This window comes from Conger conger, chromosome 17 (assembly GCF_963514075.1).
Source record: "Conger conger chromosome 17, fConCon1.1, whole genome shotgun sequence".
NCBI lineage: Eukaryota > Metazoa > Chordata > Actinopteri > Anguilliformes > Congridae > Conger > Conger conger.
The window spans coordinates 3,591,811-3,615,959 of NC_083776.1; the positions used below are offsets into that span (position 1 = coordinate 3,591,811).

A 24,149-nucleotide genomic window follows, 5' to 3' on the forward strand; every position below is an offset into this window, starting at 1 on the left:
CGCGCGGAGCCAGCGGAAACTCACCGCCATACGTTCCGCCGTCAGCCATTCCTCCTCCTCGGGGTTGCCGTGACGATGGGTGTAGTAGGAGACGCTCGAAATCACCTTGTTGACTTCATTTAGTGCATTCATTTTTCCATTAAATGAAGAAATTTGCAATAACCTGTTGGGTGGGGTGAGGGGGCGGACATAAAACGCATAGCAATTACAGAGGTAACGTACGATGGTGGAAGTATTCGCTATATGCACGCACGGATGAAAATGGTCTCTTACCTAAGAATCATTTTTAACCTAAATATTTCTAAGTTTTTCACTGTTTCTTCTTGGCCAGGTACCCGCGAAGCCAGGTTCTTCAACGACTTGATTATCATCGACAGCGCGTCGTTTTTCGCTTCGTTCTTGGCCTCCTTTTTCAACTCCTCGTCCGTGAGGTTTTCTAGAAACTGGGGAACCATCTCGATAATGGGCAGGAAGTACTTCTTCACCGTGTGCAGCGTCAGGAACTCGTAACACTGCCCGAAAGGCCTGCAGAAAGGGAAAACGGAAGGTTAAGTCAGCGGGGGAGCTGAAGCGGCCGTGTCGTCGGTCCGTCGAACGCGGTGCGGTCGAGGCGCGGGACGTACTTGATGAGAGCCGCGATGATCTGAACGTTCAGCGCCTGGCCACTCATGAAGCGGTCGTGCAGAGTCTGAAACCCGTTTAAAGTACCGAATTTGTTTATTAAATCCACCAGCCAGCCCTGCGAGAGAGGAGAGAGGACACACAATCGCGTCAGTTAATTCTGAAACCATTTTATTCATTTTGGTTCATTTGACAAATAACTGGCAAAAAAAAAAAAAAAAACTGTCCGAAAAAAATAAATAAAATAAAAGTCTATAATTTCAGACCACAGTGAAGATCACTGTGGACCACTGGGTTAAAATGGCCTGAGAAGAGAGTTCCCTTCATTCCTACTCGTGCCCTGCCTGTGCTGACCGCACCCACTCCACATTCATTGGCCTTTCATTCCTGCACACTTTCCCTTTCGTTTATGCCTCTTCACGGAACAGAAGAGCACACTTTCCTTCTGCACTGAGCGGTGCCAGGAACGAACGTAAAGAACATTAAAACATTATGACTGACGGGAGCAGGTCATTGAGCCCAACATGGCTCGTCCTTTAAATCCATATATTCTATTAAATTAACTGTACAATCAACAAAAAATTTTAACGATCAAACAATAAAAAAAATCAAACGATCAATAAATACAATCAATCAATAAGAACACTAAATCCAATAAAATCATTAAAAACAATAAAACAAAATTCATTTAAAACAAATTAAATAAATGTATGAAAAGTGTTGCAATAACTACCCGATGAAACCAAAACGTACAAAACTTCCCAAATAATAACCAGCACTGTCACACAGCCTACATTTGAAACCCAGCCGTAGCATATTTCAGAGAAAGAAGACAACCAACAATGTCGTCTGACAAGGTATTTTCGGTCAACATATCAAGCCTGATTTAATTTTAAAGACACTTTTTGGACTTCAGACGCTCGATCTTTCACATTCGACATCCGAGTTCCCGCGCGTACGTCATCATATTTAAATCCGGAACTGTCGCACCCAACATCACCAGCGTAAGAGGCACAGAGAGGAGCAATTACAGAACGCGGCTACAAAAAACGCCATTGCTGAAAACGCCTGAAGTCATGTCATTTGTAATGTGAGCCGATGGAAGACCGACACCGAGGACCGTCGCAGGCCCATGGAGACGCCCCTATCGGAGGCCGCGTACCTTGGGGGAGCGGGGGTCGGGCGGGCGGGCGAACAGCTCGTCCTCCCCCAGCTGGACCCCGGCGGGCACCGTCTCCGAGGGCCGCGTGCCGTTGTAGATGTGGAACTTGCAGTGCGGGTTCATGGCCACGGCCAGCAGCTCCAGCAGAGGGAACCAGTCCTGAGAGAGCTTGGCCACGCACAGCTCCACCAGGCGGTGAGTGTTGTTTATGATGCACCTCTGGGGAGCGGGCCAGAGGAGGAGAGGGGTCAGGCTGACATTGAGTAATGCGCTGTGTCTCTTATTATTCAAGTTATGTTATGTTATGGCATTGCGTCTATTGTTATGGTATTTGTTTTTCACGGCTGGAAAGCACTTTGTGCTGTATTCGTGCCATACAAATAAAGTTATTATATTATTATTGTTATTTTATCTGAGCCCCTTATTCAAGTGAAGGCGCGAAGCCCGGGGCTATCTGTCAGTGCATTTCACATGTGACTCACTGAGAACAGATTTCCCTTAGATTTGCCACAAATTCGAATACAATCAGGGGAGAGAAAAAAAGAAACCTGTGACATTATGATAATGGGAAGAACACCAACACACTGCTGAGGTCTACGCTCCAGCTTCAGCGCAAACATCATTTAAATTTATGAGCAGCATTCCAGATAAGCTGCATATTGCCATGGAGTGAGGAGAATTATAACGGCCGACTCCTTGCGGAGGACACGTAGGTCTGGCAGATTAAATACTCACATGAATCTCAAACTTCCAGCCACTCACTGCCTCGTCCGTCAGGATTTTCGTGAACGAAATGGTCAAGCCGTCCCGGAAAAATCTCTGGCACGCTTCGCACTTGACGTCAAGTCCTTAACGGGGCAAGTGAGAGGAAAAACTCAAGAGAAGAGCCACTGCAACCAAAACTGGCTACAAATGACCTATTCAAGAGGGCAGAACCTGCAGTACAGTCGACCAGCAATAGTATGAGAAACGGTGTCAAATTGCAACCCCCAAAATATAAAAAAATGTTTTTGAATGTGCAGTGGATAATGTGCTGTGATGCAATATGAAAATATCTGGTAAATATACACTTCAAGATGTGCTTGTTCACATCTTGCAAATAATCTGTGAAAAACATCACATGATCTAAAATAAAATCAGAGTCCTCCACTGTTCTGCCAGCTTAGTGAATGCCTGGGTGTAGATAGGGAAGTACCCAACATATCAGGTGGCTACATAAAGTAAATCAACAAAGACAATTTCACCATGCTCAGAAAAATAGATTGTAGATGTGAAAGCAAAAGGTAAAATGTCCCTTACCTTTTTTACTAAGATCTATAGCAGCTTCAAGAAGAACTTCTAATTCACCCTTTGGCAAAACTGGAACAACCCAGCGGGGTCTGTGGGAGGAAGAGCACGGAGACAAGCCCCTGATTGGCCAATGCTCTAAAGAACATACTTCTAAGCACACAGAGACCAGCACCTGATTGGCCAAAGCCCTACAGAACATCCTTCTCAGCACACGGAGACCAGCGCCTGATTGGCCCAGGCCCTACAGAACATCCTTCTCAGCACACGGAGACCAGCGCCTGATTGGCCCAGGCCCTACAGAACATCCTTCTCAGCACACGGAGACCAGCGCCTGATTGGCCCAGGCCCTACAGAACATCCTTCTCAGCACACGGAGACCAGCGCCTGATTGGCCCAGGCCCTGCGGGAGCACGAGTGCGCACAGAGGCAGGAGGCGGGCGTACCGGTTGATCATGTCGTCCAGCTTGGCCAGGTCGGTGTGGGGAAAGGCGGGCTCCTCCTCCTCCAGCTGAGGGGGGCTGTCTCCCTGCCCCTGCTCGTCCGGCGGACTCACGGGGGAGTTCTCGTTCGAGGAGTTGGGGGAGGACGTCTGGAAACACACACACGCACACACGACCCCAAAATCAACCTGAAAGTTTCGCCAGATACACAACCCAAGGACGGACAAATCTTCACAGTTCAGGCTAAAAGCCTTGATAGAACTGGATGGTTTCCTTTACACCCCACTACATAGACCTGCTACTGGGGAGGAATTAAGCTTCGTTGAGCATTACATAAGATTTATGAAGGCCATTCTACTGTCACAATATATTATATTGCCGTTAAAAATTGTAAATTGCTTCTTTGATTTTATTCAGCAATAACACCGTAACCAAAGGTCAACTGCTGATCTCACCATGCCATAAAATGCACAGAAGTAAAGGAAGAGCAAATGTTTTTACGGTATAACCTTTATATAGGCTAAATGACTTTACATCCTGTGAAGAAGCAACATACGGTGCGGGTCAGTGTTGTGTACATGTCTGCCTTCTCCTGACGTGACCCGAAGAGGAGATCATTGCCCAACAGGGTCGCTTCATTCGTCACGTCACAAAATACCTCCCGAGGCGACAGACGTTCTATACATTAATGTTTTTATTACGTTATTGATAATAATACACGTTATTATTTCTTTGATACAGGCCAGGATAGTCCAATTAAACCCAACTGAATTAAAAACAGTGTAAATGCATAAGGTCCCCTGACAGCCTCCAACCTCTCTTACGGATTTGAATGATTATTTATGATACAGAGCAGAAAAACAGGCAAGCCAAAAAATCTATTTTTACTGCAGAAAAAAGCACTAATTATTTCAGTGAAAATAAATAATTGGGCAATAAAGCCACAGCCTTCATCCCTCCTCCTAATGTTAATTAATGCATCTGCAAGAGGGGATTGCGCAACTGCACCCCTCCCCCGTTTTTTGGTTTTTGTACACACACGCAAATCTTGACGTGTGCGACACGTTAAAACCTCCAGCCAGCCATACTCCCACTGTTTACGAGCTGAAAACCACAGTTTCCACACAGACAGACAGACGGGGAGCAGTCCAACGCTCACAGAAATGTTGAATAAATCAGAGAACAAATCCACAGAGAGGCAGGGGAAGCCCTTTGACTTTTACCAGATGTCTGAATAATCAACAGGCAGCAGAAAGGTGCCATGACCAGACTCCAGGCCCACAGCTCGACCCTCAGAGGGGGGGGAAGCGTGCGATGGAGAGCCGGTGTGAACGTGTACGAGGGCGTTACGATAACGCGCGTGTCACACAGCGAGCCTCGTCACACAGCCCACAGCTACGTCGCGTGTTTCTGGAGCGCCGCGCGGCTAAAGCTCTGCGGTTGAAGCGCGTACGCGCGGTCACGCCGGCGCCCTGCTGCGGTCGACCCACAAAGGCACGGCGCCCGACCCCACCGCACGGGAACACTGTTCAGCGCCGACCTCGCAGAGGGGCGAGGAAGCGTTCGGCGACGCACCGTGGAAACGGCGTCGCCGGGAAGCGTTAAATAACACAGCGCGCGCGCAGAGTCCTCGTTACGGACACACACGCCGGGGCTGTGAGCAGCAGCGCTCCCAGGGTAAACGCCCGCACGGACACGGGCGGGTGGGAGCGCTCTTTCACCGGGGCTCCCTGCTGCGCTCCGGTTCCACTAGCAGGGTTTCAATAGCGGCTCAAAACAACAGCATCGCAGTCGTTTTTGGTGATCTTACAGCAGTTACTCTTGAGCACTATATGGCACTTCTGGGACTGAAAGGTTCAAGTCGTCCACTCATCCTGTGTGAGGTGTGTGTGTGTGTGAGGTGTGTGTGTGTGTTCCTGCATGTGTGTGTGCGTGTGAGGTGTGTGTGTGTGTGTGAGAGGTGTGTGTGTGTGTGTGAGGTGTGTGTGTGTGTGTGTGTGAGAGTGTGTGTGTGTGTGTGTGTTCCTGCATCTGTGTGTGTGTGTTCCTGCGTGTGTGTGTGTGTGTGTGTGAGGTGTGTGTGTGTGTGTGTGTGAGCCCCTTGCATTAGGACACACAGCGCTCTGCTTCCGGCTCGTGACGTAAGGCTGACACACCGAGCCACAGCTGGGAGAGCGCAAACGCCGACGCCAACGCCGTTCTCTCCGCCGAAGAGCCTCACAGAGGCTCAGCAAACGCTCCGTGCTGCCGGTCAGGCCTGGGCGTGTGGCGGTTGTCAATGAGACGGGGAATGGGTGCAGTTTGGGGCCGGGTTAGAGCCATGAACAACATCCTGATCATCGCCGGAGGCTTCAGCTATGCCTGGGAATGACAACGTTAACCGTCCTGATGTTATTGTTGCGGTTCTGATGTTCTTCACGGCTTGCTGTGCTGAACGGAAACATGTGAAGGTTGACATAATCCCTGCTGGAGAGACGGTAATGAGCACGCCCATCTGCCAGCAGCTGGTGTCAGACGTGGGAAAGGAAAGGATGCTTTCCTCGCCCGCAAGTCACATTTTTATGCCCTTTATTCACGCCCTTTAGGGGATGAATCGCACTCGGGAACAGGCTCGCAGTTTGGGAGATTTCCATTTTCAATTCGACTACGTTTTTATTTGTCACAGGATGCGTCACGGGAAACACAGGAAGCAGGAATACTGCTTCTCATTTTCTCAGCCTTGATTTTAAAATCATTTAAGAAAATACACACAGATTAACTATTTATGGCTATTTAATGAATATCTTGAACAGTTGAAATCAAAGCACACATCGTTTGAGCGCCTGTGTGAGTGTGTGTGTGAGCGCGTGTGTGTGAGCGTGTGTGTGTGTGTGTGCGCGTGTGTGTGTGCGTGTGTGTGTGCGTGTGTGTGTGAGCGGGTGTGAGTGGGCGCGCGCGTGTGTGGCCGTGTGTGAGAGCGTGTGTGTGTGTGTGTGTGAGCGTGTGTGTGTGTGTGTGTGTGTGTGTGTGTGTGTGTGTGTGTGTGTGTGTGTGTGTGTGTGTGTGTGCGTGCGTGCGTGCGTGCGTGCGTGCGTGTGTGTGTGAGCGTGCGTGAGTGGGCGTGCGTGTGTGTGTGTGTGTGTGTGCGTGCGTGCGTGAGCACGTGTGTGAGCACGTGTATGTGTGTGCGTGTGTGTGTGTGTGCGTGCGTGAGCACGTGTGTGTGTGCGCGTGTGTGTGAGCGTGTGCGTGCGCCTGTGAGTGAGCGTGTGTGTGTGTGTGAGAGCGTGTGTGTGTGTGTGTGTGTGTGCGTGCGTGTGCGTGCGCCTGTGAGTGAGCGTGTGTGTGTGTGTGAGAGCGTGTGTGAGTGTGCGCGTGTGTGAGAGTGTGTGCGTGTGTGTGTGCGTGTGCGTGCGCCTGTGAGTGAGCGTGTGTGTGTGTGAGAGCGTGCGCCCCACATGCTGACCTGGTTCTGGGGCAGGGGGGGCTGGCTCTGCCCGTCCGGGGCCTGGCCCTGGGTGTCATTCCCCCCCACGGGAGAGCCGCGGGTGGTGGCCGTCATGCTCGACACGGCGCAGATCTTTGCAATCTTGTCGCTTATGTCGCCGTCGCCCGGGAAGAAATCACGGCCTCCTCAGGAGCGGAGAAGCACACGTCTGCGTGGGAGAGAAGCAGCTGGAGCACAGGGCGATTTGCTGAGACCATTGCACAACCTGGGAGAGAGACGGGACACAGGAGGGTCAGTGTGTGTAGTTAGAGGGACGGCACAGTTTCACATTACATTACACTACACTACACTACACGACACTACATTACATTACTATTACATTACTATTACATTACTATTACATTACACTACATTACATTACATTACATTACACGACACGACACGACACTACATTACATTACTATTACATTACTATTACATTACACTACACTACTCTACATTACACTACACTACATTACATTACTATTACATTACTATTACATTACACTACACTACTCTACATTACACTACACTACTCTACATTACACTACACTACATTACATTACTATTACACTACACTACATTACATTACACTACACTACTCTACATTACACTACACTACATTACACTACACTACATTACATTACTATTACACTACACTACATTACATTACACTACACTACATTACATTACTATTACATTACTATTACACTACACTACATTACATTACACTACATTACACTACTATTACATTACTATTTCACTACACTACACTACACTACACTACACTACACTACACTACACTACATTACACTACACTACACTACACTACACTACACTACACTACACTACGATTACATTGCATTACATTACAAGGCATGTAGCAGACGCTCTTATCCAGAGCCACGTACAACGAAGTGCAGATCAAACACAAGTACAAGTGTGAAGAGGACCTGAGAGGACAGTACGGTTCCGAGTCCTAGTGTGACCATACAGATACAATCGGAACCCTTGAAGAATACATCAACTTACAAACTAGCATACCACAGTTGGCAGCTAGAATACCCCAACAACACAATATCGCATGCATTACATTACATTACATTACAAATGTACATTACTAATATCATTCAAATTAGTAGATGGAAAGTACATGGGAGAATTCAAATAACCTGTGTAATAAATTCAAACTTGCTGGATAACGCGAGGCCAATATGTGATGCGATAAAGATTAATGTGTGAAATCAATTCCAACTATTTTCAAATATATTTAATAGCAGAAAATGATGACATATCCAATCTGCATGTCTCCGGTTCTTCCTGGGTAAAGCATCCTGCTACCTCTTAAAGTGGACATGGTAAAACATTTACTGAAGTAGGAACCAGGTAGTCACAATTCTTCAAGTAAAACAAACAGTAATGAAATAGAAAATAAAATTTATTTTTGTGTGGAAACATCTACATTCCCTGAACAGTCCATCCTTCATGCAAAATATAAAAAAAGTAATTCCAGGCATTAGTGCAACATTAACTATACCTGCACCAACAGGAGAGACACAGCTCAGTAATCTTCAGCATTAGTCCAACTATTCCGCATGCAAACAGTAGGCCTACAACTACAAGTTTGATTTGACTGCCATATTAAATTAAATCATCACTCAAACTACATGTGACCAGTCCCATCGCAATCATCATCTCAAACTCGCAGTTCTGTTTCATCCTTCCAGACCGCCAGAGGAAGTGTGCACTACTGGATACGAGTCTGGCGGTCATCCAGAATTCACAGAACCACAGTCACATCCTTAACCAGGGCTTTAGACAGAAAACTAGCACTTTCTTCCGAGAGTTTCCTCCGATATCTCCAAGTTTTAATGCTGAATGCAACATCTAAATACACGTTTTTAAAGGGTTAAGCTGAATGCAACTCTGCGCTCTGCCTAAACTTCAGGACTTAATGAATTAAAACCATTATGTTACCGCAACCCCGGCTTATCACATTACGTTCAGATTCCAATAACAATAAAAAATGTGAATTGCTAGAGAACAAGACTGGAATATGCCTAAGGTCACCAAATATTTAGAGAGAATCATTTCAGATATAATTTTAGAGTGAACCATTGGCAGAGCTACAGAATGTGTCTTGCATTAATGCCACTACAAATAAGAAAGCCTCAAAGCTTCGGAGGAAATGCTTTCAAAGTCTACTTCAGAATAATTAATTCAAGGTTCATTCCTCTGGATTAAGACTTTAAATAAAGCAGGACCCATCTAATATCCAATATAGGCAATGCAATAAAATGTTAAGTCAAGATAAATATATATAAAATCAGATAGAGCCGTATCTAATGAAAATTAGACGTGGGTCATTCTCCAGAGCCACTTCCACACACAAACCTAAATCCATTCAGAATTATTCACGTCAGGTGAGCAAGTATGAAGAGAGATAATAATGTTTCAAATACATACATGGTAATAATAAACCTAAACGAAATGGGACGAAGATCCATTAAGTCTTTATTTGCCTCTGATTTGCCACAATTTTAGACTTGGAATTGCACAATTAACATGTGGTTAAAGTGCACGTTCTCAGATTCTATTAAATGCTATTTTTATACCCATGGTTTCACCACGTAGAAATTACATCTGTTCAAGTTCAAGCGAGTGCCTCAAACCTCGCTGGCCGGCGATTCACTCTACAGCAAGACAATGATCCCAAACATACTGCTAAAGCAACAAAGGACAAACAAAGCTAAAAAAAAAAAAAAAGGTCAATCACCCGATCTGAACCCAATTGAGCATTCCTTTCAGGGGGCTAGCCCCCTAAACAAGCAGGAGCTAAAGATGGCTGCAATCCAAGCCTGGCAGAGCATCACCAGAAAAGACACCCAGCAACTGGTGATGTCCATGAATCGCAGACTTTAAGCAGTCATGGCATGAAAAGGACATGCAACAAAATGCAAAACACGACGACTTTCATTAACAAAACATTGCTGTGTCCCAAACATTATGGTACCCTGAAATGGGGGAACCATGTCTGCATAAACACGTTGTACAAAGGAAAATAAATACACAATGGGTCTTTGTCCTAAACATTATGGATGGCACTTGTAGGTCATCACTTTGGCCCTTCCCACTGCAGTCATAGACTACACATGAAAGAAAAAAATATACTCAAGACATTTTCTCAGTTGTAGTAGATCAAGTATCCAGTGAAATGTTACAAATTAGCGGTGCCTAAAATTCAGCTAATGCATAAAAACTGTATTCACAGTTCAGTCCACTGATGAAAATGATAAATAATATTTTTTTATAAATAAACGTTTCCTCCATCTGTGCTCCAATGCACCTGCCTGTACACATCTTCTATAGGCCTAGCAAACAGAATCAGCACCAGTACATTATAGGAGCTTCTGGCCAGTCCATATAACACCAGTACATTATAGGAGCTTCTGACCAGTGCGCACAACACCAGTACATTATAGGAGCTTCTGACCAGTCCGCACAACACCAGTACATTATAGGAGCTTCTGACCAGTCCGCACAACACCAGTACATTATAGGAGCTTCTGACCAGTCCGCACAACACCAGTACATTATAGGAGCTTCTGGCCAGTCCGCACAACACCAGTACATTATAGGAGCTTCTGACCAGTCCGCACAACACCAGTACATTATAGGAGCTTCTGACCAGTCCGCACAACACCAGTACATTATAGGAGCTTCTGGCCAGTCCGCACAACACCAGTACATTATAGGAGCTTCTGGCCAGTCCGCACAACACCAGTACATTATAGGAGCTTCTGGCCAGTCCGCACAACACCAGTACATTATAGGAGCTTCTGGCCAGGCCTGCTTTCAGCACAACACCAGTACATTATAGGAGCTTCTGGCCAGTCCACACAACACCAGTACATTATAGGAGCTTCTGGCCAGTCCGCACAACACCAGTACATTATAGGAGCTTCTGGCCAGTCCGCACAACACCAGTACATTATAGGAGCTTCTGGCCAGTCCGCACAACACCAGTACATTATAGGAGCTTGGGCCAGGCCTGCTTTCAGCACAACACCAGTACATTATAGGAGCTTGGGCCAGGCCTGCTTTCAGCACAACACAAGTAGCTGTGTCCAAGTAAATGGCAGTGTGTGAAAGTGACACGCGGTGTGTTATGAGACCATTTAAAGCCTCAGCCTGTAATCCGGCCAGGCTTCTCACATGACAACATGGCTACCACGTCTTTTATTTTTAGAGCTTTTAAACTTTGCCTTCTTCCATGAAAAAAATAAGCTGCGGCTATTCAATTTAAACAAAGAAATATAATCGGAAACAAATGTTTCTACTATGTTTGGAATGTTGTTATGAACGTAAAACAAAAACGGCATTACATAATTCCTGATTCATTCGCGTAAACATTATTTTTAAATTAAATTTATTTAAAGCCACTAATTCCATCACCGCAAGCTAACCGTAATCTATAGAATGGATAAAATTTGAATCCAAAAGTTGAATCCAAAAGAATTCATTTCTGTAATCATACACTGTAATTTTAAAAGCTAAGAAATAGAATGGTTTCCCTCAACATTTAAACACAACTTTTTGTCTTCAGTTTCCTGTAGCACACAGTTTAACAATAAATACATAACTGGATTTAGGGACTCAATTTTCTTATACTGGCATTTGGCAAAATGTGAAGAAGTCATTCTAGATCCATGTATCCAGCTAAACCTTCAAATCAGCGGTGTGTGACATCTGCAGTGGGTTTAACCCTCATCAATGTACCATTTTTTTTAGGCAGTGGCACAACATTTTCCTCACCCTACCCAACATTATCCAACATTTCAGAACAATCAACTTATTCTAACAACTGTGCAGGACAAGAGAGCGCAGCAAATGCACAAACTAGGAAGGAAAAATAAGATATATTTTGCCATGATAAATTACTTGAAATGTAAATAAACAACATTATTTCAGACTGACTCATTAACCAGGGCTAGTACAGCCCACTTAAAAACCTATTTTAAGCCAAGCAGATAAAATGAAGGCTTCAGTTTGATGACATTTTGTCAAAAAAACTAAATGACAACAAAAGTGCACTAAAGAACCTCAAAACCCCCCTACAGCCTGCCTAATACTTTTTTGAGTCAACACCCAAAAGCAATCGCCTGGTGCGCTGATTAAATCAGTCCCCTCTTTTAAAACAGTCACCTCCATTAAAGCACCTGCATATTCGAAGGAACAGCTCCATAGTGTTTACTGTGTCGAGTGTTTACGGTCCAACCGGTGTCAGCATTCAGATAGTCTTGCATCCTAAATTAATCGCAACCCATTTTATTTTGCCAAGTAGGTTTCACAAACCATATCAAACTGAAATAGTGAAAGGCAATATTATGTTGTGCTAATTTGTGCATTTGACACACAGCGCATTTATCGCATGCTAGCCATCTAGCTAGGCCAGGCAATTTAGCTTTCTTACAGTAACCCAACTGATAATGCTACACTGATTTATGCATCCCATAACATATTGCTTTTAGGACTGTTGCCTGGGTTACAGCTATGCCATCAAATGCCTAGGAATCACTAGAGTAAGCAATATCCTGTGTGCAGCATTGATCGCACTGTTGGTCGAATGGTTCAACCGCCCGCTTGCAGAAAACCGTACAGTAATCTATAATACTCAAAATAGTTATTCTGAACAGCAATACGCGGACGACACAATACTGATAATTTATCCATAATACACGGTATTGAGGGAGCATGCAGTCTGCATTTATCTGAAGCATGCTGATTCAGCGCACGACATAAAGACTCCATGGGGGGGAACGAGCGCTGACCGAGAGGAGCACAGCAGTTTCCCTTTTAGTTTCCAGCATGGCATTCGGGTGGTTTTATTTTTCCATGAATCAAAAATCAAAAAAAAAAAAAAATCTACATTCTCTAAAAGGAAATCTGCAAGACACTCCAGCTGTGAAAGTCGGCAAGAAGGAGAGAGTAAAGTGAGAAACATGTGGAAACAATTCCCCCCCGTTCAGCTGCTGGACTGCCAGAACTTTCCATGGTACTGAAGCGCACGGGACCACTCGCTGTGGATGAGCACGAGCTCCTGGCAGCCACTCATTCGGTAAAGAGCATATATGAAAGACAATATGGTGTTCTTTGTCTCAATATGGGCTTGGGACTGAAAGAGTTAAACAATGGACTTGGCATAAACATTTAATCTGTCAAACTGACACGACAGGAATAAAAATTCATCATCATTTTTTTTTTTTTTTTTTCATCAGTGATTCCATTAGCCAAAGTGCTAATGTGCAATAACTAAACTAGAAACCAAAACTGTATTCAACTGAAATCATGAAGGGGACCATCCATTCACAAGGCAAAGTTGAAAAAGACCAAATTAAATTTAATAGATTTAAAGGTACAATTGGTAAGATTTTTGTGTTAAAACATTGCTGCAGGACCATTGTAAATTCCTTCCTATCATTGAAAAAGGCTCACTGACATGTTGACTCACCCTCTGCCTGTGTATATAGCCCATAAACTTGGGTTTCAAAATATACAGATGACGGACCAAAACATTGTATAGCTGTACAAGAATTCAAGCCCATTGGTTGAAAATGGGCTCTCCAATGTTTCTGCAATTCCTCTCTCGAAATCCAAAATGACCCAATGTACCTTTAAAGCAACAAGAACCCGTAACATAAAATGCCCTTTCTCTCCAAATGATAACATTTGCAATAGTTAAACCGGCACCAAGTCACCTTTGGCTACAGGTAAACTGAAGGGATGTTATTACCACACTACCATTCACATTGCGCAATCTGCTCCCAGCCACCATACGCTCACATGACTGGCCTGGCCTGCTCTTATCTCACACTCATCTTCTCTGAAACAGACAGCAGAGTGGAAAACCTCAATTTCACAAGAGGACAGCCTTCTTCTGCGACAGGAATGCCTTTCTATGCGGATGTTAACCACCTTCTACCGTTCCCCTTGCTACCAAAATAGTTTATCTAAAATAAATGAAGAAATATTTGAAACACAAGGACTTGAGGTTACCAGGGTTGGGTAAATTCTCAAAAGAAACTAAAAGGCAGGATTCAGGAGTAGGGGTTCAAACTCGTGTTCCAGGGATAATAACAGAGTGTATGATTCAATAATTAAATAACTGTTAAACGGCCTTAATAACAGGTTTTGAATTTCCCAGTTCAAGCTTCCCAGAATTTTCCCAGTATCACACGGCAGCAAAATAAGCCAACTTGGTACAAATATGGGCAGAGAGTTAGAAGTGAATGTAAACTGGAATGTGAATGTGATCAAGTGGACATTGACTTGTGCGTTATCAAACACAGATCACTTGTCATCGTCTATACGGCTTCATTCACGGTCAAGTCGAAACAGCTTTCGGCTTTTGTCACTTGAAATCATCCTTTTCTGCATCATTTATTTCGATCAACCTATTCTCCGGGATGGATAGAGATGACACGCACCACCCTAAGGATCTCACGATGTGGCGATATTTTACCCACTTAATCCCTCCCAATCCACCCCATGCGTTTTACATTGCCAACATCCCAAGTGCAACGGACGGGCCATAACACAGGACACCCCAACGACAGGTAATCCTTTGCCGCTAGATTTCTGTGGAAGGTAGAGAGAGATTTTTTGAGGGACAGGGGGATGGCATGGCAGGGGAAGAGGAGTGTAAATCAGGGTGGAGAAGGTGGAGAGGTACTTCCTGAAGAGGCGGGTCTTCAGGGTAATGAGGAAACACACACTCCACAAGAACTAAAAATGTGGCACTTGAGTGGTTGTGTAGAACAAACACAAATAAAGTTATGCCAAAAGCCGCAGTATCGGCCCTGAATCCTACTTTGATAAAGTGATCCCAAACTGCCAACAATACTCATTAAAAACTGTACAAATGCCTCCATCATTGATCCTGGCGGAGGCCAGCTTTTATGTAGAAATTTTAGCCAATTAGTAAATGCACCAGGAAAGAACGTCCTGTGCTCCCCCACAACGTAATGCCCCCCGGAATAATCACTCAGGACAGTGAGACCTCGGCACACTACAACTGCCATTTTGTAGAAAACCACAAATACGGTTTAGAAGCTGCACATCAAGCCAGGTATCACGCAACCTCGCCCGTGTCCCTTTATCCGAAGTGTACATACTTCGATACAAGTCTGCATAGTTCAAAACTACTGAAGCAAAGCCAAAGACAACACAGAAATACAGCTGCAAGCAGCGATGACTGGGGTCGAAGCACAAGTCTAGTAGCAGCACTGCACATCACTTTCAGCCGAAATGGGACCCGGCTGCCATGTCACCATCTTTAAGCATCTCAAGGATATTTTTAAGCATTGGTTTCTTGGAAATGCTAAATGTTCTTGCGGTTGCTACACTTTTAAGGTATAATCACCATTACAAATTACCTTGTTGAGAACAATGCAGTTAATTTCAAGACGCATGAATGCAGGTTACATGGTCCCTCAATACCGAGTATTATGGTTAAATAATCAGGATTGTGTCACCTGCTTATGGCGGTTAAGAATAAACACTCGAGTATCATAGATTAATGTTGGGTTTCCCGCAAGCCTCATCTTAGAATGAATCACCCTGCAGAGCTTGCCAGATTCCAGACATAATGGTTTTGCAATGAATACAACTTATTTTTGTAAAGAGAAATCCATTATTGACATCCAGGTTGCAACAGCTCATGTGACAACTGAGCAATCAATAGTTTCCAGTCAGCTCAAAAACCATTTCAGTATGGCAACCATTTCAAGTATACGGCAAATGCAAAAACATGTTGCTTGTACCAAGGTATTCACGGCATCTTGGACAGCCGATGGCCCTACAGGCATTTCTCTACGGTCATCTCCAGCAATAGTTAGCCTACACCCAATGAAGGTGGAGCTGGTCATCTCCAATAACGGCTTAATTGCTAAAACTTTCATTGTTAGATACATGCCAAAAGGTGTGCGCTCTCTGGGTCTACACAGGACGGGCCTCAAGTTAGAGACTATTGCTAAGCATTCAGGGCAATTCAAAAACTTAGCCACACAGGCTAAAGTGCATCTGCATGGCATCCCAAAAGGGTTGAGGGTCTAACACTTGAAGAGGGTTTAGTTTGAATCTTTTTCTCTTTTTTCCCCCCCTTTTTCATCATCTCCCAGTTGGGAATTCCCAGTCATACTTATTGTCCAATCCCATTACTTCATTTGGGAAAGCCCACATATTCCATTTGCTCTCTACAATGCACTAGCAGACTGCAGGCATGCAACTGACCAATCACATGATGAGGCAGTGACATCACTGCCTACAGAAATCTACCTTACATAGCAACACGATGGCCAACTATGCATCAACAAGAAAACAATGTCACAAGTCAGGATTTCACATCAACCAATGGGACGTGCACTTCCTTCTAAAAACAAGTGCATCAGGCTAAACCAGCCAACAGTTCCAATGGCCAGGTATGACAAACAGGCTGAAGTCAGTCATTGTAAAAACAGATAGATCAATAAAAAAGGTGTATTATCAGGCAGACAATCAGAGAATGCCAGACAGCTGGGTGGCTCATCCTGTTAAGACACTGTTCTAGTGTGTGGATGGGCCCCATGGTCTGGGATCTGATGAGGCACCACAAGGATCATGCATTACATTTTTACATTAATGGCATTTGGCACAGACGCTCTTATCCAGAGTGACATACAGCTGATTAGACTAAGCAATCCACCCCTGGGGCAATGCAGGGTTAAAGGCCCAACTGCTGTGCAGATCTTATTGTGGCTACACCGGGGATCGAACCACCAACCTTGCAGGTCCCAGTCATGTAGCTTAACCACTATGCTACAGGCTGCCCCGCACACAGAATGCCCACTAGCATCACGCAGGGATGGGAGGATTTCAATTGGCTGGAATGATGGACTCTCATCGCACAGCAGTGCCCCCTGCTGTTCCACCTGCGACGCTGCACTCAAGTCTTCCACAGCCTCACGTCTGTGCGAGCACAACATGCACAGTGCGATGTGATGAAAAGCGGCAGCAGAAACCTCAGGTTCAGCGGAGAGCACGTGATCGTCTGGGCGCTCCCAAACCAAGACCACAGGTCGTGGCAACAAGCGCTGATAAATACAGAGGCATCCCACTGGGGAGAGAAAGGCGGAAGGGCATTATAAAAATTAGAAAACAATGATGAACCTCAGCAAAACCTTGGCCGACATCGTCGGAAAGCACAGGTCCACCAAGCTGACCGCAGCCTGAGTGTTAATGGGCCATCTGGGCGTGTACAGGCACCTCATCATACACTGAACCCATAGAGTTCTCCTCACGCCTGCAAATATCATCACTGAGGTTATATCAAGGGTGCACTTTTCCTTCCAGCTGCAGTGAAGCAATTCCCATCATGAGAGAAGTAAGAAAAATGACCAGGGCTCAAAATCCCCACTGGTCCAGTAACATCCTCCTGCTCCCTCCAGCCAGGTCATAAACATTATCGATGGCCCGTTCGGACTATTTTAAAATGTTTAGGAAAAGAAACGCAAGAAAGAAAACATTGTTCCACACATTCTTCCTGCAGCAAATGGCGAGACAACTTAGATCAACTTAGAAAATGCTGCTTCCGAATGTCCAAGCTAGTTTACTTGGACGTCAACCCCGACAGGCCAACATGAAACTTCCACAAAACCAAAACACTCCCACATACATTGGCTTTGTGGCAGGACACGACTGCTAAGGAGTCCAGCTGAGTCTCAGTCCTCCAACACCTACCCTTGGCAGTAACACGTAGATAACAATAAAGTCAGCTGGCCAACCACAAGCCTTAACAACAAAAACAGAAAGAGGATATGACCTCAGACGTGAACTCAGAGTGGTCATGGTCCAGAGGGGTCAAGGGGGTCATTTCCCTGTTCCCTCAACATGAGTATCTCCCGAAGAAGTGGCTCATTTGATTATTTTTTTCCATTAAAAATGCCCTACAGATGGCCAGGTTATCGTCATTCCTCACTGATACCAATTCCTGCAAATAGTTCCCTGACATTATTAAGCTAGAGGGGCACACAAAGAATATGTCATTCACACAGATATTTAATTCATAACATTTAAATTACAAGGGTACCTTTTTAAATCACCTTCACAGTTTCAAAGAGGAAATGGGTTGCTGGAAGAAACAAAAGGTTGAAAAAAACACCCATCACGAAAACAAATTTGCCGACTTAAAAAAAACAAAAAACACGCCTTCTTCAAAGGCTGCGTGCGATTCTGGTGAACGAGGGGACGAGCAAGTTCAGATCGCAGACAGTGGCACAGTTTCAGACGGAATACTGATGAAGAGGAACAATGAGGAGTCCAGTGTGGTCTGGAGGCCGGCTCGTTGTTCAGACGGTGTGATGTGTGAAGGGACGAGATGGTACAGAACGGCAGCCCCGCAGGCCCGTAACTGCTGACTCACTGGCCCCGGCATTCCGGCATTAAGCCGCGCTTTTGTCAGCCCCGATTCCAGCAACACCTCAGCCCGGGAACCTCCACAGCAAGTGCCCCTACACACAGCGCCTCAGGTGCGGATCGACAGCCTGCCGGTTTGAAGCGCACTCCGCTACGGCTGCAGCCACCGTTACTGGTTCATTACTGCGGGCCTTCTGATTGGTGAGATTACTGTTAGGAATCTCCAGGCAGCACCAAGAGCTCAGAACCTCAGGTCAGGGTTTGCCGTCAAGCACCTCAAAGAAGCACAATTACGCCCCAAAGTAGCCATTATGCCCTCAATATGAATAAAGTACTTTTCCTCTCACTCTCATCTGTATATAGACGGTTCAGTCCCCGGTGTAGCCACAATAAGATCCACACAGCTGTTGGGCCCTTGAGCAAGGCCCTTAACTCCACATTGCAAACAACACAAACACATAAGCTAAGCTTAGTTGAATCAACTGTCAGCCGCTTTGGATAAAAGTGTAATGCATCAGCTAAATAACGAGTAATGTAATTTCCTGTCTCATTCTGCCCCAAAATTCAAAACAGTTCCTATGATTGGGCATCAGGGCAATCAAAACAATAAGGTATTTTTAGCATGATGCTATCCAATCCCTGAGCAGAATAAAGCAGCCAGCACAAACTAATTGCATAGACAAACTTCAGCAACTTAAAAATAAATGAAATGAAATAAAACATTCTCATAATACTGCTCGATGATGTTACATACAGCCACTGCTGCCTGCCATGAAGCAATTCAATTAATATGCTTGGCATTTCCATACCATTTCAGCCATGAGTTGAAAAAAAAAAAAAAAATATATATATATATATATATATATATATATTAAATTAAATGACTATTTGCAGCCCTAGAATAAACTATAAGTTTAATTCAGACACTATATAAAAGCAAAATTAACTTGACCAATTGTGCTGCACAGTATCTTTACAAAATGTGCATTTTCTAAATTGCACACACCTCAACAAATGGCTATCAAAAGCATGTTAATTTCAATAATGAGCCTGTTTTACAATAAACCTTTTTTATTTTATTTTTTTATACAAATGACTATTTCCTACGTCCCTACAATAAAGCATTGTGATGAAATTGGAGTTCAACTTCATAATCCCAGCTCCCTCCTGTTATCAAACCATAAGAACAACATTATAAAACAGGGGTTACAACATGATGACTGTGGCGAATCTGTGTTCTACAGAGATGGTATGTGGAGTCTGTTGAATTATACAGACTAAAAACACTCCTTGCATCCAAGACCAGTTGGCAGTGGTCTTAGTTCTCCCAATTCTGAACTTGAGGATTACCACTGCTTCCAGAACAAGATTCTTTAGGATGCATCAATAGCCAATGTCATAAATACAATACTGGAGATTGAATCTACTGGGAACGGAAAGCAGTAGGCTTTTATAATGAGCCGATCTGACTTTTGGCAAATTAACATTAACAATATTAATATGCAACACAACACAGGGACACTTTCCGAATCAGTTTTAAACAATAAAATTATTGACTTAACTATTAACAAGATAAGTTGGCCAGCATCCACAACATTTGCACCAGCTTTCATTCAGACAAGGGAAGCTGAGCAATGAGACATGCAGATGGCAGCTCTTTTCTGACCGGTGCAACAGTTCAATAACACCCGTTCCTACTGAACAAACCTGGCTCTCCAATGCATGAGCGACTCTGTCCAAGTTTGACAGAAGGCTCTATTGAACAGAAAAAGACAAATAAAAATACCAAAATTAAGCATTGGTAGCATGAGACCATCATCTGGCTTTCAGTTCATAATCTAGAAGCAACACCTTCAGATAATATTCAAACAGAGCAGCCAAATTAGCCAAATTCATTTCAAAAGCAAGCTTGCAGTTGATCCACTTTGCAATCTAGGAGTTGCAGCACTGGGGTTCACTGGAGATATGCACATGCACATCCTCACAAACTTACATGTTAACGCTGTGGAGCGCTGGAACATGAACACCACTGAATGCTGGTAAATGTTATCTGAGGATGGCAAGTCTGTCAACGCCACCTGCCACTTTGGCAGCTAACCACCCATCACTTGGTGGTCCCGCTCTCCTCTAAATATCTCATTGTCTGGTGAAACTGGCGGGTGAAGCACCAGCCATGATGACCAGAGGACGACCAATGGTCATTCCCAGGCAAAAAGTACCCCGAAAACATTCAGTCCAGTGGACCTTCCAAGGTGAGACCAGTGCAGAAACATGAAAACATAGGTTTGTATAACTTGTCAACGTTCCTATTTCCACCAATATATTTGGTTTATATTACTAGGCTACCCAACAAAATTTAATTCCATTACAAAGGGAACCAATTGGTTCCAGAACGAATTTCTAAATAAAACTGAAACTGTCCCGTCCTTCATAACTACAAAGTTCTTCTACCACCAAGTCTGTAAAAACAAAGAAAAATGTCCCAAAAGACAACGAAGGCCTGTTTCCCAGATGAATCTAGAAAGTAAATTAATTGAAGCTGAATGACTTGAAGTCATGAAAAACTAGTCATTTCCTGTGAAATCTGACACAGCAAAAAAGCTGCATGCTTTCGCAATTCAGTTTACAATTATGACTTGGTTAGTTAACAGCACTTATGTAGTGGCCGCATTTTTGCGGGTCAAAACGTTATGACGCAATATTTTAATACCTCTCACTGGTCAACACTGACAAACACTCCGCGGTTTTTAAGAAGAAATCCAATTGGTAAAAATCAGTGCGACAATGGTAAACGCCAGTGAAAGCAATACATACAATCTGTTTTGCAAAGGGATCAGACAGTAACCTACGATGCCAACGGCAACGAAGATCAGCTGACTACTCTGATAGTGAGGACAAACAGGTAGTTCCAGTCAACCAGACGCGTGTGAGACGCGCTAAGGTGAACACGTTCATTAAACGGAGACTTATTCATTAAAAGAAGACTGACTGTCTGACTTCTATTTAAAATATCCAGGATAGAATGTCTTATTATCAATTACACTGATTAAATAAAACCATAGAGACGTTATAACGTTGTTTGTTAGCTGCTTACACTTCACGTTCCTTAAATAATTCATTTAAATTCAAATTATACAGGACGTCGTTAGCTCATATAACCATTTGTCATTTAAATGTCAAGTCGTCTCATCGCTGTCTATGACCAAATACGATTAACGTTATTTTATTTTTAAATTCACAATACGATGCCTCTAGTCTAAGCCACCAATCCTAGACATCTGGATGGTGAAAAAGATTAGCTACCCTGTCTAAAATGGTATCGGTTAACGTTCACCTTAGTCGGCGAAGGTACACCTGCTCAATTTCTACGATGACACTGTCAAAATCGCTAGTACTACCGGATCACAAAACATTAGATGCTAGCGAGACTGACTTGCAACACAGGTGTCAAGACCGCTAACTAACGCAGTATGTTACTAACGTTAACTATGTGCACGTCGCTATCAACCCCAGCTGAATTCCTTTCTAGAGACAAGGACGGAAATAACGAAAGCAATATCTAGAGATAGCTAACCAACAAACGGCTGTGTGTTCTTACGTTAAAATACAAAGCCAATACACTTTGCATTTTTTAAAAATAACGTTAGTTTGCAGTCTAGCGATAGCTATTTTGTTTCTAAGCCCAGCTGTTTACGGCTACTGGCTAACGTTGCAAAACAAAGGATAGTTCAGTAACGATCGCAAACATTAAGGTTATACTAATGTTAACCAAAGTTAGATATTTGAACATTACCCATGGAAGATGGATGAAACACATCTTCCCAGCTACCATACTAACGTTAGCTAGACTAGCTAGTTTATTTTTCTAGCCAGCTAACCTTAAATGAATAACGTCAATTCCGAATGTTATTAACAAGATACCTCGTCTAGCAATTTAAGATTTGTGAAGAACTGTAGGCTAGCTTGTTGATAAGTAACACTAGCTAAATAGATGAACCAAGGCCTAGCTAGCAAGCTCGTTCATTTCCAGGCGTAGTCCTCAGGCCTGCTAATTAGCTACCTAGCGTTAGCTACTTTTTCCAACATCGCTCCACCTCAATAATGGCGTTGTACTCCACGACCAACTCATAAATCGCCGGCCATAAGAAACAGTCGCGCGGTAGAGTTGGATTAGAAAAAGCTTGAAGAGTGTCTGACCATTCCGTGTAGCTGACATCTTTAAACAGTCCAAACCACTGAATTTCGCCGTTAACAGTCATTCAGTGAGCTGAACAGAAACTGGGAGCAGTCAGCCATTTTCCTTCTTACAGTAAAAATACAGCAACAACCGGCTTCTGCACAGCCATACAGGGCACCTATTCTGTCACCGTCAGCCAGTTCCATCGGACATTCTAAGCCGCTACCCAGCCAAAGACAATCCTCAAGTTAAATGCACCCCTTACGCATTTAAATTGCATAAATAATAACAAAGAAATAAACAACTAGCAGGCTAATGTTGGCTAGGTAGCTAGCTATTAGCTACTTACCAGGAATTAGAGATGACTTCTTCTATTCACTACTCCAGGATTTTATTTAGCAAATTGCAGACTGATTTCATATACGTGTCTTCTATGAACGTAATCGCATGTAACCTGTATGCAAATATGAGCTCGCTTCCTTTGATTTTTGTCTGCTCTTGGGTGTTTTTCCTGCGTCACCAGCAGCAGCCCCCCCAGTCTGGGTCCGATCTCTTGTCAGTTCAGTCCCAGCCAGTCAGTCACTAGTTCGTTTCAATATGGCGGCAGCGCAGTCTCCGACCTAACGCCGCTTTAATATCAACGGACAGCGCGTACAAACTGCAAAAACGGCCTTCCAAAATCCCAACGGTTCACTAGCCGTTCAAACGGATAAACGGGCTCTGCAAACCGAACTTACAGCGAGTAATCGAGAATTCTCCAAACCCAGTCACTAGGCCGATGCGGTCTCACGCTCCTGCATTCATGTCTCTGTTCCCTAAATGCAGAACGGCACTGCCGTGTCTCTGAGCAAGCCGCTCGCACCGCCTCCTACCATGACGGGTCTGTTTGCCCTATTCAAAGCTTATGAAACAGAAGACATTTTGGTTCTTTGCCGGAAACTGAACATCGACTGTGGCCACTACAACGGTGCATCTGATGTCTGTGTGGTGCTTGTTGTTGTCTCAACTTTGCGGGGGGGCGGCAATGGTGTGACAAGATCCGGATGATGATCTCATACTCAACTTAGGAGTGTGTTGATATCATACATTCATATTAAAAGACTGGTAGCAAGCTGTTTAGGACTTAGATTGCAGATTCCTGAACGTAGTAGCTACCCTTTTAACATCTTTTGGGAGATTCTCACTTACTGGACAAAATTAATAAAAATAATTACATCCGATTATTGTTGTTGTTACAGTTATCATACCTAGTTGTAGTTGTATTGGATATCCTGAGGGATTTGTTCAGTGAGCAAAAATATTATTTTTTATTTTAAAAAAAACATTGATAGTTTCAATGTGCGCTCAGTTTCAAAATACAATATAAAACTCGGTATGATCAGACAAAAGAGATATCAAAAGCTAGCCAATCATTTCCATCTACACTTACTGAATATATTGAACAAATCCAACATATTTAACAAATCCAAACAATTTAATACATTAATGCTTATATGTTCCTCTTTATTCGACAAGCAGGTACACGTCTTTCTGCAAATATGT

The 24,149-nt window shown here is 43.9% G+C and overlaps 1 protein-coding gene across 14 annotated transcripts in view; it reads right to left on the reverse strand.

Annotated features, from left to right (window-relative positions):
• The window catches only part of LOC133116226 (probable ubiquitin carboxyl-terminal hydrolase FAF-X), a 57,901-nt gene extending 34,288 nt beyond the window's left edge, over positions 1-23,613 (reverse strand). For 13 of the 14 annotated variants that reach the window (XM_061225594.1, XM_061225592.1, XM_061225589.1 and 10 more), the window contains exons 1-9: positions 22,957-23,613; positions 6,959-7,205; positions 3,517-3,662; positions 3,083-3,162; positions 2,519-2,631; positions 1,784-2,002; positions 624-739; positions 274-525; positions 25-163 (exon numbers count right to left, since the gene is read on the reverse strand). In XM_061225594.1, the coding sequence (XP_061081578.1) occupies positions 25-163; positions 274-525; positions 624-739; positions 1,784-2,002; positions 2,519-2,631; positions 3,083-3,162; positions 3,517-3,662; positions 6,959-7,054 (1,161 nt within the window). In that variant the 5' untranslated portion in view covers positions 7,055-7,205; positions 22,957-23,613. The remainder of the gene's footprint in view (positions 1-24; positions 164-273; positions 526-623; positions 740-1,783; positions 2,003-2,518; positions 2,632-3,082; positions 3,163-3,516; positions 3,663-6,958; positions 7,206-22,956) is intronic. The other variant, XM_061225581.1, reaches the window with a different exon arrangement.
• Positions 23,614-24,149: the final 536 nt, after the last annotated feature.